This window comes from Cygnus olor, chromosome 6 (genome assembly GCF_009769625.2).
Source record: "Cygnus olor isolate bCygOlo1 chromosome 6, bCygOlo1.pri.v2, whole genome shotgun sequence".
In the NCBI taxonomy this organism is placed as follows: domain Eukaryota; kingdom Metazoa; phylum Chordata; class Aves; order Anseriformes; family Anatidae; genus Cygnus; species Cygnus olor.
The window spans coordinates 38957448-38975673 of record NC_049174.1 but is presented as its reverse complement, the minus strand read 5'-3'; the positions used below and the strand labels follow the sequence as shown (position 1 = coordinate 38975673).

General features: G+C 47.0%; 1 protein-coding gene across 9 annotated transcripts in view; it reads right to left on the bottom strand.

Annotated features, from left to right (window-relative positions):
- FMNL2 (formin like 2) overlaps nt 1-18226 on the bottom strand; it is a 126239-nt gene that overhangs the window by 2687 nt on the left and 105326 nt on the right. For 4 of the 9 annotated variants that reach the window (XM_040560741.1, XM_040560738.1, XM_040560737.1 and 1 more), the window contains exons 11-26: nt 17782-17892; nt 16806-16955; nt 14617-14718; nt 13449-13764; nt 12851-13048; nt 11737-11757; nt 9334-9458; nt 8580-8782; nt 7149-7383; nt 6333-6401; nt 6091-6171; nt 5571-5700; nt 5029-5192; nt 4234-4335; nt 3610-3708; nt 2569-2692 (exon numbers count right to left, since the gene is read on the bottom strand). In XM_040560741.1, coding sequence (XP_040416675.1) covers nt 2569-2692; nt 3610-3708; nt 4234-4335; nt 5029-5192; nt 5571-5700; nt 6091-6171; nt 6333-6401; nt 7149-7383; nt 8580-8782; nt 9334-9458; nt 11737-11757; nt 12851-13048; nt 13449-13764; nt 14617-14718; nt 16806-16955; nt 17782-17892 — 2230 coding nt within the window. Of the gene's footprint in view, nt 1-683; nt 818-2568; nt 2693-3609; nt 3709-4233; nt 4336-5028; nt 5193-5570; nt 5701-6090; nt 6172-6332; nt 6402-7148; nt 7384-8579; nt 8783-9333; nt 9459-11736; nt 11758-12850; nt 13049-13448; nt 13765-14616; nt 14719-16805; nt 16956-17781; nt 17893-18226 lie in introns of all 9 variants that reach the window. The other 5 variants (XM_040560742.1, XM_040560744.1, XM_040560740.1 and 2 more) reach the window with 3 other exon arrangements.

Below are 18226 nucleotides of genomic sequence, written 5' to 3'. Positions count from 1 at the left end.
AATAAATATTTCTGATTTGATTTAGATAAAGTTGGCATGGAACTGAAAAAAGTTAAACGTGGATGTGACCAAATGAGAGGAGATTTGATGCTGTTCGTTTTATTCCGTATCTCACATGCAGACATGCAGGTGCTGGTTAGAAAGTCTGAAACAAAACGCGGCTCCTCGCAGAGGACGTACATTACTACGGACAACCCTTCCAAGCCAGAAAGCAAAGCCCACGAGAGTCCCCTTTAGTTCATGCAGACCGTAACTCTGCTTGGCATACAGCCGATTTATTACATGCGTATTACATAGGTAGATTTGCATACAGAGAAAGATCTGTAGGCCAGAAGAGATGACATAGAAAAGACAAGTGAACCGTCACTGCACGGCTGCATTTGGCCTCCTAAGTCTTGTCAACTGTATGCAGCCTCCACCAGATCTACCGTGACTTCCACCACTTGCTGTTCTATGGCACTTGTCATGAGGATTAGAGATGCCTTTGAAATGCAAGGATGGCCAAAAGCATCAAAGACAAAGTCGATGGGATGGAATAAAAAGTTACTGAAACACGAGAGCATGCAACAAGGGTGACAACAATACAACTTCAGGCGGACGCTGGACGTTACTATACACTCAACATTCACATGATCCTGGCTGAGGTCCGTACAAATGGAGAAGTGTCAAAAATCTACAGCAACCTTTTTTTTTTCTAAGAGCATCAGATGTGAAAGAGGAATAGTTTAGTAATGGAATTCCTCAGTGAGAACAGGTTCGCAGAAAAACCGAGAGCCACGCTTGGCGGTTCGAGCTGTAAAGGGCACAGTCTTCAGCACTGCATGGGAATAACAGCCAAACAGACAAACAGAGCAGTGAGGAGCACGGATCTATCGCATTAGTACACTGTTAGTGCTTGGTTAAGGACATCCAGGAACGGTTTTACATGTTCCAATCAGCTGTCTCATGATACTACTAGGATTTGGGAACGAGGCAGTTTTAAGTCTTTGAATAATTATTTCTTATACTACACAGTTTTCAATGGTTTTGAAAGACCATCGCTAAATGTAAAAGCCATTACTCCAGAAATGGCTGTGGTTTCTGACAGTGGCCTGTTCCAGACCAGCAGGGCTTTCCTGCCCACCTGAAGAGGCACTAGCCAGTTTTAAATGACACTTTCGACTATTTCCATACCATTGACAGATCTTGCAGGCCATATTCAAGTGACCTCAGCTCTACCTGACATTCTGTGCCTAACCTGTATTATTACGTGGCCTGAGGCCCTCAGAGACACCCCTGTAATAGAAATCCTGGACAGGAGACCATAGGAAATGTTGGGGTTATTTGAGTCTGGCCCTCCCTGCACTGGACTGCCGTTTGCATGTGGACTGTCACCTTTCACACAATCTGTTTCCCCCACAGAGCAGGAGAACCACTTCGTCAACTATTTGAGTCTCAAGGAGTCTGAAGGAGTTGTAGAAGCAGTAAGCTATTAGATATTACAGCAAGTCTGCCTCCTAGAGACTATTATCTTAGGAAGCCATTAATCAAAGTTAGAAAGAGTTGTGAAAGCTTCAGCAAAAGCATTTCAACCCTGTCATCTCGCTGGGCAAAAATTCTCTGGCTTTCCTTACTGAGAGATAAAACAGCTCTCCTCCCCTCCTGCAGGAAAAAATGGCATGGAAAACATTCAGGAGAAGTAGCCAAGGAAACCCTGCCCTAAGACCTTTTTCTGAGTTTCTGTGCAACAGAAATAAATTACTGTACAGCTATCAAAGTGTTAAAATCATGTTCCTTCCACATCACAGGTGAAGAGCATGCGCTAAAATCCAAGTACCACAATCAGAGGAGATGCATGGATAAAAATTACTCGTCTCCTGAGCAAAGTACAATTTAGAAGACAGCTCTATCAGGAGATGTTTGCACACAATGTCCCGGCTGTCTCTGGCTGTGACAACGGGTTCTGTGCCTCTCCCTGTGACCCTAGGTTGGTGATCAGTGCGGGCTTTGTCTAACAAACTGAAAAGCAGTAAAACCAGAAGCAGTTTAGGGTCATAAATCATTCAGGTTTGACTAAATGATTTGCTGTAACTGTGCAATAATGTGCTGCAATTACTGTTAGTACATTTTAATGAAAATGTAGGCTCTTAATAGTGTTAAACATCCATCATTCATTCCATTTAAGGGTAAAAAAAGATTTCTGGGAAAGATCTGCATGGCATGCATATCGCCACCGGAGTAACTGCTGAGGTCAGGCACTGAGCTGCCTACTCTAATATCAGACTGAGTGGGTCCCAACATGCTGCGAGAGGAGAGGGAAGAAACAGAGCACATGTCCCAGGCCTGTGCTTGTGACAAACTCGGGCAGCACTGACAGTGGACATGTGAAAGGCAAGTTATTGGGGTTTGTTTGTTACATACCATTAGCATAAGTTTCTACATTTGATTCACATCAAGTAAACAATTTCCTAAGCTGTGCTCCAGTAACACACTTCAAGTACCTAAAGCACTTACGATAGCTACTAGGCAGATACACATTTCTGTCCTTTCTGAAAGGGCCTCTGCGATTGTGGAACAAAGTGGGTTTACCTGTTATAATGTCTTCAATAGCACCATCCTTCCCTTCATACACATGCCTATTATCCTTGACTTGTCGCCGTCTGAGCTCTGCAATTAGCTCTTGCTGCTGTCTCTTTGTTTTATGTGAAGGAGACTGAAAGCAAAGAAGAGAGGATTTGTAAGGCTTCACCTCCAGTTACCCTGTTTCTCTTTTCCTGAACATTTGAAATGCCAGGTGATCCCATTTGTAGCAACCAACAAAGAGTAACTGCCAGTTTTCTGCCCAATTTCGCAAGACCAGGAAAACCCAAGGCTGTGGCAAGCTCACATCCCATGGAGAGGAAGGCCAGAGCCACAAGTTAACCTGGCTGCCAAGCTGTTTTTCTTTCTTACATTTGTAATTTAGTTCCAAGCCTTCTCCTCACTTGAAACTGAAACTCCAGCCTTTTACCTCTGAAAAGCATTAAGTGAATGAGAACAGGCTTTCCTTTCCCAAGGAGAAAGCCCGGCTGGGATTAAAGATACCTGTTAATGACAAGAGCTGTGTGAAGCAGCATCAATCACCGAAGCGGCCATTGTAGAGCCATGGGAAACCTCCTACAGCAAAGCATTAGCTCGGGGAAAAAAGAGGTCAGGAAAATTCCTATAAAATGGTAACACGAGGCTTACTCCTGCTGCCATGCTCTAAAAGGGAAAGATCTGGGAACAAACATTATGTGTCCCTGCAAGCGATGGGAGGCTCTGCACAATTCATACAGACGGCTTTTCAGACAGATAAAAGGCCAAAGAAGAAAAAAAATTAGCCAACAGCAATATGGGCCAGATGACTTTCTGTCTATTCAGTTTTCTTGAATTTTGCAAATGTCGAAGTAGCACAACTATACACTTGGATTCCTTTAGCCCATTTTGGTTTTCTCCCCATAAGGAAAAAAACTTCTAGAGACTACATTTCTGGGCAACCGTAAGTCTAGACAACTTAAGTTCTTACACAGAGCTGTGGTTTCTGAATTGAATTCTCAGGAAAAACGTGAACATGATGGCTCTGGCCTGAAAGACATATCTGTTTCATACCTTTTGGTCCTGCTGCTCCATCAGTGCTTCTTGCTCCATAAGTTTTTCCATTAAGGCCTGTTCCTGCTTTTTTCTCAACTCATTCTCTTCTTCTGCTTGCTATTTATCACCCAAAAAAACAAACAAACAAACAAAAAAACAGGTTATAGCTTCAAATTGCCACAGGGAACCTGAATATTACAAATAAATAACACAATCATTTGCTACCACAGGACTTTCCAAGAAAACAAGCTTAGGCAAGCTTAGGGTGTAGCAGTTTAACTACCTCTAAACAAAGTCTGAAAAAAATTGGCTGGGAGAGACCTCTCTAGGTCACGCAACCTCCCCCTCCCAATCCCAAAAGACGCATACTCAGGGTTAAAGGTGCAAACTGCAGCCCCACAGACATTCAGTTTCTGAGGACTCCTCCAGCGTTTCAGACAGCTGTATTGTCTTTCAGCCCTGAAAGTAATCCCAAAACAACTATTTGTGCTGCCTCAGGCCGGTGTTACTGTGCTGTCTAGGACAGTTCACGCTGCATCAAAGCTAGAGGGAGCCACAAGCTGTTTTGTTGGGAACCCTGAGCCACACAGGTGCCAAATAAATGCTGAGGACAGAAGAGAAGGTGAGGATGCTCCTGCTCACCTTGTAGGCCTTCACAAATCGGACAAACACTGGGAAAAAGACTGAGGGGGGTGTTGTCTTGGGATTCTCCCCAAAGTACTTCACAGCATCATCAAAGGCATCCTACAAAAAGCACACGGTTACTGTGCTGCACATACTTCATGATATACTCACCAGCCATTACTGCAGAACTCAGTGTGAGGGTCTACATTTCCTCAGTGTGAAACTCTTGGCTGACACCAGCACATCTACATCTAGCATATGAACTCAGGAACAAATCCACAGAACTGCTGCTCCTTCTCCTCCCTGCTGTGTACATAAAAGCATGTCCTTTGCAGTGACATGCTGCTGTGCCCTCATGGGCTAAAGCCTGCCTCAAAAGGGAGCTTGAGGGTTTGAACCACAGAGTTTGTTGAGAAGAACATCTGTAGGGTTATCACCAGGCTGACAGAGGTAAGACGTATCTGCAGCCAGAAGAAAAAATGCTAGGAAAATATTAGCACAAGCAAATAATCTAAACTCAGTCTCACCATGAAGGAGGAAGAATGGGTGGTTAGTATGTGTGAGGATACAGTATGTGTGCGGATAACAGCATGGAAGAGGTTATTTATACACCACGACAGGCCAACAAATCTTCATTCCACAAGTAATGGCCATTTTACACTGTTAAGTCAGAACGGAGGAGAACCTGGAGAGTGCCATAACCAGCTGCAAGCTAGTTTGGCTTCAGCAGAAAGCACTTGTGTGTGTACAGACGGTGTTCTGCTTCTTGCACCATTCAAACCCCCTTGCCAATCTTGAAGAATTAAGAATTACCTGGGCTATTTTGGCATCATCCTGCAGTTTCTTCAGCTTTCCTTCATTGTTCTGAATGAACTCCTTCAGCATTGTGTTGTGGTCGTGCATGGTGTACTCACGCTTTGTCAGATCCAGGCCCCTCTGGAGCTCTTTCACGTCCAAGAGGACATTTTCAAGAGATACTAGGAAACAAAATGAAATTGCTGAATCACTCCTGCTGCGCAAGTACCCAAACCCACAGCGTGAACAGTTCCTCACCGAGAAGTGCCCCCAAACCACAGCTGTGTGTCACGCAGCCTGTGTGGCTCACCCTGAAGTCCCTCGCACAGCCACGTGTGCCTGCTGCACCAGCACTGCCACCACCACTCACCAGGCACAGGAGGTCACTGCTGCGACAGGACAGCGACAGCACCGATCCCTGTGCCCGCACTAGCTCAGCCAACCCGCTGACGCTGAGAATTCAGCATCTTTTCCTAAGTTGGCTTTACTACAAGACCAATCGGTACACACACTTAAACCACCCGTCTTTATTTTTTGGATGGTCCCAGTGGTTACAGTACCTGCAGCAGCCTTCTCCACGTAATGAAGCTCGTTGTAAAAGAGGGATACGTGCTGGTACTTCTCCTTGACAACATTAGAAATATAGTGCAACAGGGTTTGCTTTCGGTCTGTTGACTTTGTTTCTAAGAGCTGGGGAGAAAAGGCAAAAAGATAGCTGGGTTAAGGTGCAGCGGACACCAAACAAAGTGACTAAAGTGGTGTTTGCTTTTTCCTGGTGTTTCTCCAACCGACAGGAACAGCTATAAAAGCTCCTGTAAATGTTTACCGGGTGGTTTTCAAACTGTAGACCGCAAAGCCTCCAAGGATTTGTGGCCTTCTCCTGAGGGGCCTCCAAAATGATGATTAGCCAAGTAAACTCATACAGTGTGGTGGGAAGTGCCTTCCCCGACCGCTGCCTCTACCGGCTGGAAAGCCCCGGCCGAGCCCCCAGGCAGCCAGCAGCCACTCTCAGCTTACAAGAAATGCATCGCAGCCTGTGACCCTGCAAGGTACCGGCCTCGTCACCTCTGGTTTACTCACCAGGTCTAAACTCTGTAGTTTAAATCCATACACAGCTCCTCGTTTACTGCTGTTCATGTAGTTACCGAGAGCCAAGATTATCTGCCAGAAAGAAACAGAGCAGAACATGAATTTTCAGGACAAATGCGCAGTGTCTGTGCAACCTCTGAAAGGAGAGTTTGTATGTAGGCATCCATGCATGCTTTCAGCACACATAAGGGGCGAGTGGTTGGGCTATTGAACGTAACCAAAATCAGACCTACCTCCAGTATTTTCTTAAGCTTTTGGGATGACTTTATTGAGACAGACGCAGCTATTATTGCGTGAAGTTGCTGCAGGTAAACACAGGAAGAGGGCTGGTTAATAAAGCACATCAAACCCCAAAGTAAAGTTAAATTCAACACACATTTTGGAAAGAAAAAAAAAAAAACTACTTGTTTTGATCCATACAGTGGGCCCTAGCATGAATGTTACCCTGCCCTGGCATGTCAGGATTTCAAATAATTCATTTGCACTGCAGATTTAGCACATTCAGATGTGGCTGAGTGAAACTGTCTTTACATTTCAGTCCTTATTACTGTGAAAGATGCATCAGACTGGATGGGACACACATCAAAGAGCTCCCAGACCAGCACTGATAGTAACTTTTTCTGATGACACAAACAACTAGATTTTTATTTAAACTAGTTTTAAACTTCTATAGGGAAAAAGCAGGATGATATGGAGCAGCCCAGCATACAAGCTGCCATACAAAGAGTGCCTGAGATCTCTGAGTCACTGATAAATGAAAACATACCTAGAAAAACACTTTTTTCATTCATGTAATCATTTCTCATTCTGGCTCTGTGAGAACTCATCATCACTCCATGACACTCAAACCATCTCTCAGAAAAATTAACCTTTAACTCTCTATAACCTTCACTGGCTGCCTCACGCCAGCATGTAGCTGCAATGCTCCCCACAAGCTTGACTCGTGCCACAGAGAGCAGCACTCCTGCGGGGGCTGACGCCTCGGGGAGCCCTGGTTCTGCACAGCTAATGCATCACAGAGGCATCTCCGGGGGTTGTCTCCTACTCACCGGGGTCAGCATCTGGATGCTTTCTGCGAAGTTGCCTATAAAGGCCATGATGGTCATTTTCTGCATCAGCCTCTCGATCTTGCTGAACTGCATCATGAACCGGTCTTCGTCGGACAGGTTCTCGATGGGTTTCCTTTCCCGCTCATAGAGCCGCAGCACTTTCACTTCGTTCTCGGTGGGCAGGAACCGCATGAGGCATTCCACGAAATCCACTGGTAGCGTTTTCAGGTCAAACCTGGGTGATAACAAAAAGACAGAAGAAGCAGTGTCACAACAAGGGTCTACCTGAAATGACAGAAAAGTAAAAGAAGTGAGAAAGCTGCCAATGGAACAACCTCTGCCTCCTACACTGCTCAGCTACACGTCAGCCTGGGTCAGTAGTGAGAAACTACGAAGATGCTGTGATGCTACTCCTGCTCGTGTTGCCCTGGCTGGGGTGAGGGACACAGTGCTGCACATGAAGCTGCCTGCACATGAAGGTGTGAACAAGGTAGCACTGAAGAGACGACACAGACACGAGTGCTGATGGGAACACCGCTGTTTGGCATCTTGTCTCTGCTTTGAACAAAGTGCCCAGTGCCCTCGCCTGTGCATGGCCACATCTCATTTTTATCAAAGATATGCTGGGAGGAACAAATAGCTATTTTACTGGGCCAGAGCCCCGTAAACCCTGGAGCTGCCTCAATCCACAGCAGGTTTGGGTGACTCTCCTCCCCAGGCCCAGTGTAATGCTTGAACTTCCAAATTTTGAAGATCTCACTCTTAGAGAAATAGCAGATGTTTGGCCACGAACACCACCAGGTTCTGGACGACTCCAGCACCGGCCCAAAGGAGCAGCTCCACCTGTGCTCCGGCCCTGCTGCTGCTGCTGGAGCTGGCAGCCAAGGCTCTGTACCACCAGGGGACAGGGCGCAGCAGAATTCCCTGGGGGACCTGCCCCGTCTGTCGGATACACCTGTATCACATCGGAGTTTGGCACTGCGTGCGGCGATTACGTAAAGCTCGTTGTATGCAGAAGGCTTCCAGTGCACTTGGACTGAACTTGTGCGTTACAGAGCACACTGCGATAGCTGCCTCCCCCTGACACCCTGGGCTTTGAGCGTTCATTGTAACGGAAAGGATCGTGTAAACAGGATGAGAGATTCGGTGTGCAACGGCACGCTGTGGATTCACATGAATTAGGTTCTTTAATAAAAGACGTGTTAATTTGTTAAGCCTATACAGTGATACAGCAACATAAAACTGCAAGTTAACATACTTCAGTACAAGGGAATCTGATTTGTGGGAATTCAGAATGGTTCCATCCTTACTCTTGGATTTTTTCCAGATGCAAAAACATTTACATCAACTGCCAATTCAAAACCATTCCACTTACCAAAAACCACAGTAAATCTTGAGTATGACTGCTTTGCTGACAAGTGTTTTACTTACACATGAATAGCTTTGCATATTTCATCTGCCGTCTTTCCAGCTTTCCTTAAAGTAATGGCAAGGTTTTTGGCCCTGTTTGCATCCAGTAACGTGACTTTGTTCGACCCTTTCTGAGTTATTTTTTGCTTGCTTGAAGTAAGATCAATGGCTGGACCTTGGGCTTTTGTTTTGAATATTTCTTCAAATTCATCCACATTTAAATCCTAAAAAGGAAAGAACATGATTTATCCCTCCCGCAGCAAGTATCACAGCCCGCACTGCCTAATAGTGGACCAGAGCTGCAGTAAAACCCTGTGGCTGCAGCAGAGTACTTCAGGCTGTGGCTGCGGGGTGTAGTAAACATGTGCTCCCGAGTTAGTAACCAGGAAATTTGGCCTCCACCCCAAATAGTCCATGCAGCCACGTGCATCTTCAGGGCACAGGGACCACGCAACACCTGAGTACTCAACCCTGCTCCGTGCTGCTTTAGGCTTCTTTCCCTGGCGTGCAGCCCACACGTGCCCAAACCCACCAGGCTGGACCAGCAATTTTAGGTTGGGAAAGCTGAATCTTCCTCTCGGTTGATCTGCTTTAAACAAATGCACATAATAATTGTGCACCTTTTGTAATCAATACCAGCAGCTACAAGGACTCCTTACTGGGTACCACAGGCCACTGGATGAGCTGTTTGCCAAAATCTCTCTCCGCAAAAGCCAATATTGACTCAGGTTATGGACAGAAGTGGATAGGAGAAGTCAGCAGACAGCACTCGTACCTCCAGGATCCTTTCGTCATCTATTTCGTTGAAGACTGTCCCATTGATCTGGTTGGGTTTGAGGGCGACCCAGTTGAACACTGGCATGCGGAACTTGGTCTTGATCGGCTTCTTGATTTTCACAGCTAGAGACACCAGAGGAAAGGAAATGATAAATTCCCCGACAGCTGAATAACACCCCTTGCGCCCAGACTGTGGTCTTTAGAGTCGGTATTTCAGCACTGGAGAAAGAACTGGCCAGAGCTAAACTATCACCCTGAAAAACCTGAAAAGATCCTGCTGCCTCGACGGGCAAGCAGTGCAGAGGGGCTTTTACCCAGCCCTTCGGCTGGTTCAGGCCCAGCGTTTGCAGGACGGGACTGAACCAGCAGCTGCAGCTGAGGACACCTTTCCCTAAGCGATGTGAAGGGAGGGTGTGCTGCTGGCAGCCGATGGGTCGCAAAGTTCAGCCCAAGTCAGGGGACAAGAAGCAGAGAAGCCCCTCTCCCCAGGTTTTGGTACCCTGCTGCAATGGGGCAGCACGGCTTCAGAAGTGCCAGGTTTGTCTTCTAAAGCCCAAGGGGTGGGCAGCAGCACAAGTGAGCTTTCACACAGCTGAAATAATGGGTCTGGTCTTCTCGGGTTGTGCAGAGTTTGTGTGCTTTAGTAACTTACACAGGGAAGCTACAGAAAATGACGGTTAACTACTGCCATTAATCAGTGAACAGAGTACAAAAAGTAATGTTGGGGCAAGGAAAACAACACAACTCTGTTGCTATTCCTCCAGAAGTGCAGGGTACATCAGTAATTTTGGTAATTCGGTGCTCATTTCTTTGTAAGATGATGTACATACAGTGTTGTTAGTCGCTACAAAATCGGGATGTTCATTAAAGTAATCAATCAACGTGTTGCTCCAAAATTATTTAGAAAATGAGCCATTTCTATCCAAACTGCAAGCAGGAAACAGAAGCCATGGTCCTTCATCTCCAGTGCTGGAAAAAAGAGCCATTTCTCTGCAAGCCTGGGCACTCGCACAGAGGCAGGCAGGTGAGAGCAGCCCCGGTGCCCCCATGCCCCCCACCTCCCCAGCTGAGGATGCTCAGAACCACAGCACTGCGCAGCACATTCGTGTTTCCCCAAGGTGCCAGCGGTTAACGTCTGATTTAGTTCAATCCAGTATTTGCTGCAAGGAAGAAGTCTTGGCTCCTTCCTACCCTGCATTTGTAGTGAGAGGAAGCTCATTTTTTGATGCTCATTTTTTGATGCTATGTAGAGATGCTAGGTTTTTTTCCCTGTGATTTCAGAAGATGGATTTTCCCTGCTTGCACAGCACTTGAGCAAATAATTATTTTACTTTTGCCTAGCAAGTCTGTGTGTACGTTTTGGGCAGGACAGAGACCACCTGCTTCAGGAGACACTCTCCCGTTGTGCACCGGAGCCAGGTGAACGACGAGAACATTTCTCTCACTTCGTCCTCCCACTTTTAAAAGAATTGAGCTGTGCATCTGTGTACCTTTCGGGCTCATGCTCATATTGCAGGGACACTGCAGAGAATGAATTACTGGCAAGACATTTCGCTCGAAACAAAGAACCATCAGTGAGTAACAGGGAACATACACAATATTCAACTTGAAAGTCTGTGTATTTTGAGAAGTACATGCACCCAACTGGAAGACATGAACACGCATGATAAACTTCTGCTCACCTAAGCCAAATGGTTTTACTCTTTGTACAATTAATGTGTTTACTTCTAAATAATTCCTAAAATAAAAAAGACTTTTTTTCCAAGCTGAAACACCCATGAAAAAAACATTTCCATCTGATGCATACATTAGAATAGATTAGTAACTGCTGCTGGGTTATTTCAGGACAGGAAGGGAAACGAACTGCCTCGTGACCCAGCTCCCACCTCAGCTAATCAAAATCCCTTAAAAATTCCCTTCTTCCTCCCTTACAGAGACCCAGCAACAGCTGGCAAGGTAACATCCCTGGGAGCTGCACCACTGAGGGCAGCACAGCGGGGACATGGTCACGGCTGGGTACAGACCCTGAGGAAGGCATCTGTAACTGGTGGAGGCTGCCCAGTCTCAGTGCTTCAGCCTTTGGGGGAAAAAAGACAATTCTTGATGTGAATGGTGCAAAGAGTGTGGCTGGAGGACAGCTCAAAAGAAACCACACATCTTAATTACTTGCTGAAGTGCTTTGCTGAATCAGGGCCTCAGAGTGGCCAAATCCTGCTGGCTGGCAGCACCCTGAAGCTAACGCGTGCTCCTGCTCCACCCAGCACCCCTCTGCGGCAGCCTGCACCCCTCCCTCCACCTCCCGGACGGGCACACGCGTCCGCGGCACACACAGGTCACAGCACAGAGGGACAGAGGGGGACAGGGGAGAAGAGAGTTAAATACTTAGCAGAGAGCAACCTACAGAAGAGCTTGATTGGCCCGTCTAATCAGGAAGCAGAAAGAACAGAGAAAAAAATGTTAGTGATGGTCAGAACAGCAAGGTTTATCGCTTCACTGCTTCCCCTCCAACCCTGAAGAGACTGCGCTGAGCAGCCTCCGCACTCGAGGAGCACCGAGCACTGCAGCACGGCTCGCTCCGCCGCTCCGTCCCCGCACACCACGAGGACACCAGGCTAAGGCAGGGGTCTTCTCCACGTGGAAAGACCTCTGGAGAATAGGCTGGCCCAGCAGAGGCAGAAGGGAGCGCCTGCTTGCAAGTTTTCCGCTCTGCTCCCCCAGCCACGGTGCCAAGCAGCGCTGCACGCTGCAGGACCACTGCGCTGCTCTGGGAAACCCACTGGGGACAGATTAACCCGTAACCTCAACCAAGCATCGTCTTTTGTTCTTTTTTTTTTAATACACCCTGGGACCTTCCAATTCCATGATGCTTTTTGCTTTCAGAAAAAAAAAAATTAAAGGCTGGAATCTGGAATACTTACTTAGCTTAATAATAAAAAAAAGCTATTAATCAGACCTTCTCAGTCTCTGGAATCATAATGTACTCTTGAGATTTCCTGCAGGGGAAGGGGTGTGATACCAATTAACATTCACTTGCTCTGTGAGATGCTTGGCATATGATAGAGAGTGCATAAAAACATGATTGAAGATGGGTCAGGAAATTTTTCTTCCTTCCAAAATACTACAAAAAGTTTGCCTTTTTTTTCACAGATATTTCTTCTTCATGTTCTGAGCAGAAATCAAAACCATGAAGCTTTGCATTTCTTTCAAAACCATATTTTGTTCACTTCAAGCCAAAAATGATGATGTTAGAAAAATATTTCTGGCAACAGCTTTAGTTTCACTGAAGAAGTCATCTCTCATAGACCAAACCAAATCTGTTTGATTGATAAATGATCTTTCCTTTTATAAATCCCTCTAAGTATAATACCAGATAGAGATAAAGAGTATTGGTTAGGCGACTAAGAGAAAAAAAGTCCCACCTCGGTATCCTGTCCCCTCTAGTCCACATGCCCCGGCCTTGCCTTTACTTTGCAGGCAAACGCTCAGCACTCTGGGGAAACGCGGGGGTGTTTTACCTGCAAGCCCTGAGTTGAAAACCACGGTGGGAGAGGCTGTCCCGGGCAGGGGGGGAGCTGACGGCGGGGGCGGCGGGGGCAGCGGAGCCGCAGGAGCGGTGTCCAAAGCTGGACCTGGGAGAGGAGGTGGTGGTGGTGGAGGCGGCGGTGGAGGCGGGGGTGGAGGCGGCATTGGCACCGTCACAGGGCCGTTTTGCACTACGGAAAGAAGGAGAGAAGAGAAGAGGTACTGCCAGGAACAGAAATCAAAATGTCACAAGCCGCCGCAGAACAACTCACAACAGGGCCCACCACCCTCCTTGGCCCCCCCCAGCTCTCCTCTCCACCTCTATACTAGCCAGGTATTTCCTGGACCCTTCACCACACTACCTCAGTATATGAGCACGGGACGAAACCACCCTAATGAAAGAAGCTAGTGTTTTTTTTCCTGCCAGCTGAAGAGCTCAGAAATGGATCAAACAAACCTGACCTGCAAGCTCGTTACAACAACTGAAGGTGGTTTTTTGGTGTAAGGCCACCATGCCTGACCCCAGCACAACAAAACCCCAGCTCTCAAGCTCCCAGCCAGCCCGTGTTTCGGGGACGTGACGCTTCTTACCTGCCTCAGATGCTGCTGCTAAGGCTGGTAATGGTGGTGGAGGTGGTGGCAAGGGGACAGTAGTTGCTGCTCCAGCAACCGGTGTGACACACGCGCCAGCCACAGCCTCTGAGCCTGCCGGCACCATCCCAGAGGCCAGAGCCACAGGAAGAATAGAGATGTCACCATCACCCTTCTTCTGGATCTTAATGGTCCCCTGCTTCTCCAGTTCATGGATCTTTTTCTCCAGCGTTGACTGTCGCTGGATGGCTTCCTCTTTTTCTTTCACCATTTTTCTCAAGGTGTGAACCTGGGTATTTGCATCTTTGTAGATTTCCTGTGAATGCCACACAAACAAGTCATTTGCAGTTTTATTCACAAAACAGAATGCCAACACCAGCAACAGAAGGCAGCCTGACACCAGACTGTGGGCTGCACCAGGCATTATCTAACGAAGCATTTTGACACAAACCATATATCTTGACTGGGGAGGAAGGCCTCCTTTTTGTTTTTCCCACACTAGAGGTAAGGCTGTGTGCAGTACTGAGACCTACGCACAGCAGATGTACTCTACCTTGATTTTGATTTTAACTCGGAGTATCTGCTGCCTTGCTGGTTGCTCTGCCTATGAGCAGATGTTGACCCATAAGGGGAAGTATGAACAGAGCTCCTGATCTGGAGGGGAGTTGTACCTGCAAGCACCCAAGGCAGACACTCAGAAGGAACTCTAGAAGCTGCCATGCTTTGGGACACATTTAGGCTGAAGTTAGTATTACATTAACAATTTTTGTTACTAAAATAGTACACCAAGAAAGAAAGTCTGGGTTGTGCACAGAAAGCAGGCTGTGCTTGATGCTGCGCTACCTGAGTCTGAAAGACTCCAGTTCCACCTCAAACTCCCCTCCACAGCCAACCACGTGTGCAAAACTCAACCAGCAACGCTACAGACCTGAGCAATAGGATGTACTTGTCTAGTTCACTGATCTGCTGCCACACTCAAAGAGTTAAATGTCCATCTCCGAGAGCACAGACAAATAAATCTACTTGAAATCTGTTCTAGGTTCAAAATTAGAAAACTAATGGAAAATGCTCAACCCGTTAAAACAGCCACTACCTCCCAGACATGAAATGCACAGCAGATCCCTCCACTGGAATGTGGCATCACCCAGAGTTTACCTATTGCACTTACCCGAATCACATCCAGTTCTTTGTTTCTTTGCATAAGCTGTTTTTCCAGTTCCACAATCTTTGCCATAGCTTCATTCTCCGTATCTTGGAGTTTTTCAGAAAGCTATTGTACAATAGAGAAATAAATTATGTAAGTAATAGTAGTTTTCTCAAACAAAATGTCAGCAACACTTGTTGGAAAGAGCAAGGGGTCCTACGTGGAGGAATCAGGTGGCACCAAGCGCCCTACTGAAGGGCTGATGATGATGAACGTTACCCTTCAGCCCTGACTAGCAGGCAGCCTGGCTGGAGTACAGCCACGAGCCTGTCCAGTTAGAGAGTCTACTCTACAGTAAAAACTTAAAATGCTATTATTTTGTATACACATCAAGTTTGATCTGAAACCCAAAAAACCCCACAATCCTACAATGGCACTGTTGAAAGCCAATAGATGCCGAAGTGGTGGGACCTGTAAATATCTCCTCTCACAATTGAGCTAATTTAATCAGCAATTAATGAGAGTTCATTCTTTCCCGTGGTCTTTTGATTTATTTCTATTTTTTACCAGCCCCACAAACCTGGGGTCTGAAAGCCATGATGTTCATGTTGGCTTTTTCCATTACCACTAATCACTCTGATTCAGGCAAGGCTGGTGAAGGTGGTACTGGTCTCTGTATTTTTGAGATTAAAATCTGCAATTCTGTTATTAATATTTCTGTCAACAAATAACAGAAAATTATGTCCATACTCCTGGGATTAGTCTAGTTTGTGTAACAGGAGATCAGAAGTCAGCCCTTAATATTTTGCCACCAAAGTAAACCATTACGTTTCTAAACAGCTGAAAGATCTGCGAAGCAACCCGTGCCATTTCTACCAAATCATTTTTCTCTAGCAGAAGAGCACCTCAGAGTGGCAGATACTGCACTGGAAGGGTTTTTTTAATATATTTATTCTAAGTGATGGCCATATAGGACTGGTAATAGAATGACCCTTTCTTGAAGTATGGAAAACACTTTTATTTAATTTTAAAACAGCCAAGCCACGTTTTCTGGACTAAAGCGGCTGACACCAAGAAGAGATGGGACAGAAAAGCGATGAGCAAACACCACATATCTGCACACTGCTATTTTTCAGTCCATGTTACTAAGCCCTTGCCTCCTGAGCCCAGCAACATGTTTGAAGCCATCACAGCAGCTATCTGCTCCGCACGTACCCTCCTCCAGCACGGGACACGGCCCTGCCCCACGGATTCAGCAGGAGCCCCGCGGCAGTGGCCACACTCCACCTGCCTGCTCCCGCTTCACACATCCTTGCTGCGAGTGCTGGAAGCCAAACAGAGCTTTCACTGTGCTTTTGGAGTTGGAGATCCTTATCTACTCTATTTACTGGTACTGAGAATTTGCTATGGAATTTGCCATTTCTACATAAGTTAGCTTCCCCAGCTCATAACAATGCTTTGCAGTGGCTCTGTGTGCCCAGTGCCTCCACCCAGAACCACAAGCAAATAGAAGCTAAAACCTCCGAAGCCGCAAAGCTGTGGCACCAGGACCTCCACAGGCACATGAGGCGAGGTCCCACCAGCAGGAATAACGACTGCTCTCTGCTCAGCACCTCCACGTGGAGACAATTCCCTCTTCAGCCCACCACGGCTTTTGGGGGATAAATGGGCTGGTGGTATCGAGGTACTTCAGGAATGCAGCGGGGGCCATGTAAGCTCTCAGACAGGCAGGTGCTGCACAGCAAGGACCAAACTGGCCCTTAACATACACACAAACTGCACATTGAGCTGCACGCTAAAAAGTCAATCCTATTCCTTTATAACAAGCCAGGGGCTGTGTGAGATAGTAAATAAGACATTTTCTCATCAGGTCAATAAACATCTTACGAACAAATCTTTGAAGCAAGTGGTGAACCCAGTTAACTAAAATACGCAGCATGTGAGGTTCAAATTACATCATGAGAGCACCCAGGAAGTTTACCTGTCTGAGATTTCCAGAATTCCTTCATTTGCCACATATCTTTTCATCCCCCATAAAGAAAACACAGCAGTCCACAGGCTCCCTTTAAAGTAGTACTCCTCACCCCAAAGGTTCTAGCCCCCACTATGCTTTTATGTCCACCTCTTGAAAGAAAGGGGAAATACCAAAGGCCCTGTGCAGAGCAGGCTCTGCACCACTCCAAAGGTAAAAGTGACTTCAGTTTTGTACTAACATGGGAAATATTTTCTTCCAGTTCTTCAACTCTTTCCAGGGCTGCATTCTTGGTTTCGGCGTCCTCCAGTAATGCTCCCACGTCAAAAACGTTATCCAGATAAGCTTGAATTTGCACCTGCAGTTTGTCGCTCTCTGTGTGTTTCAATTTCTGTAAATCCAAAAATAAAAAGCTGTCACTCAGCACAGGCAGCAATTTGAAGAAACATAATTGCACACAGTGAAAAGGGGAGGGAGAACAGTGGGAGCCCAGCCACTTCCAACATTCAGGAATTTTAATTTTAACATTTTAACAACACTCTGCATTTTAACATTAGCTGGGGTGAAAAATGGTAAGCAGTCATTTTTGAAGACCAAACATCCAGAACTTTCAAATAAAAATGAGCACTGTCTTATCTTCAATTACTACAGAGGGTACCACTGAGCAGGGATTTTTTCAAATGGGAGACGGACGGGGCCCTGCAGCATGAGGCACTGCCCGTCCGTACCATCTCCACGCAACGAGTGCCTCCAGGCACGGTGCTCACAGCCCGAGGCCGAAGGTCAGCGCACGGCCTGCACCATGCAGTGCCACGCCACTGCCACAGAGAGCGGCTGTGGTTCATCCTCCCCTTGTTATCAGACGAAGATACCAATTTAGCTCCCGGACTGTAATTCCAGCTCGCAGGATGGCTCCAGGCCGCAGCCCTGTCAGGCACCGAAGCACGGCAGTTTCAGCAGAGGCTGTGGGGCCGCCCTGTGCTGCCCTCCTGAAAGCTGTCGGAGGCAGCACGTTTGGGACAGCAGGAGGCTTGGCCTCCTCATACTGCCTACCTGTTGCCTCCCCGGCCTCGCTCGTGTCCCTGCTGCCCTCAGGGCAGAGGCAGGAGCAGCCCGGATCTCCGGGCAAGGCCCACACATGCCAACAGCCCCACACTGCAAATAAGCTCACCCGTCTGGCGAGCAACAGCCACGTGTAGGAACCTGGCCATACTCACGTCCAGGTACTCGTCCAGGCCCAGTTTTGTAAATTCATACTGCAGGTGGACTCGGAAGTTCATGTCCTCCACCGAGTGGACAACGATGTTGATGAACTGCATGCAGGCCACCTGCAAGAGGAACCATCACGGGTCAGCACGGCAGGGCACACAGTGCTAGTGACCGCACTTTGTTATGGCTGCCGCCAAGGGAAACCGTGATTTGCTGTTCTGCAGCTTTTTTTTTCCCCATCAGCGTTGGATTCAGGCTTACAGGGTGTTTGTCTGTTGTGATAAAGGGAAACATGGATTCCAGAAATTAAGTCATGTCTGTGGAGCCTACCTTTATTGCACGCTGCTTGGCTTTCCATGCCAGCTCGCACTGCAAGACATCACACAAGCACACAAGTTCTTAAGAAAACAATGCCGTGTTCCAAAATTGCCTTTAAAAGTGAGATTAATTTTG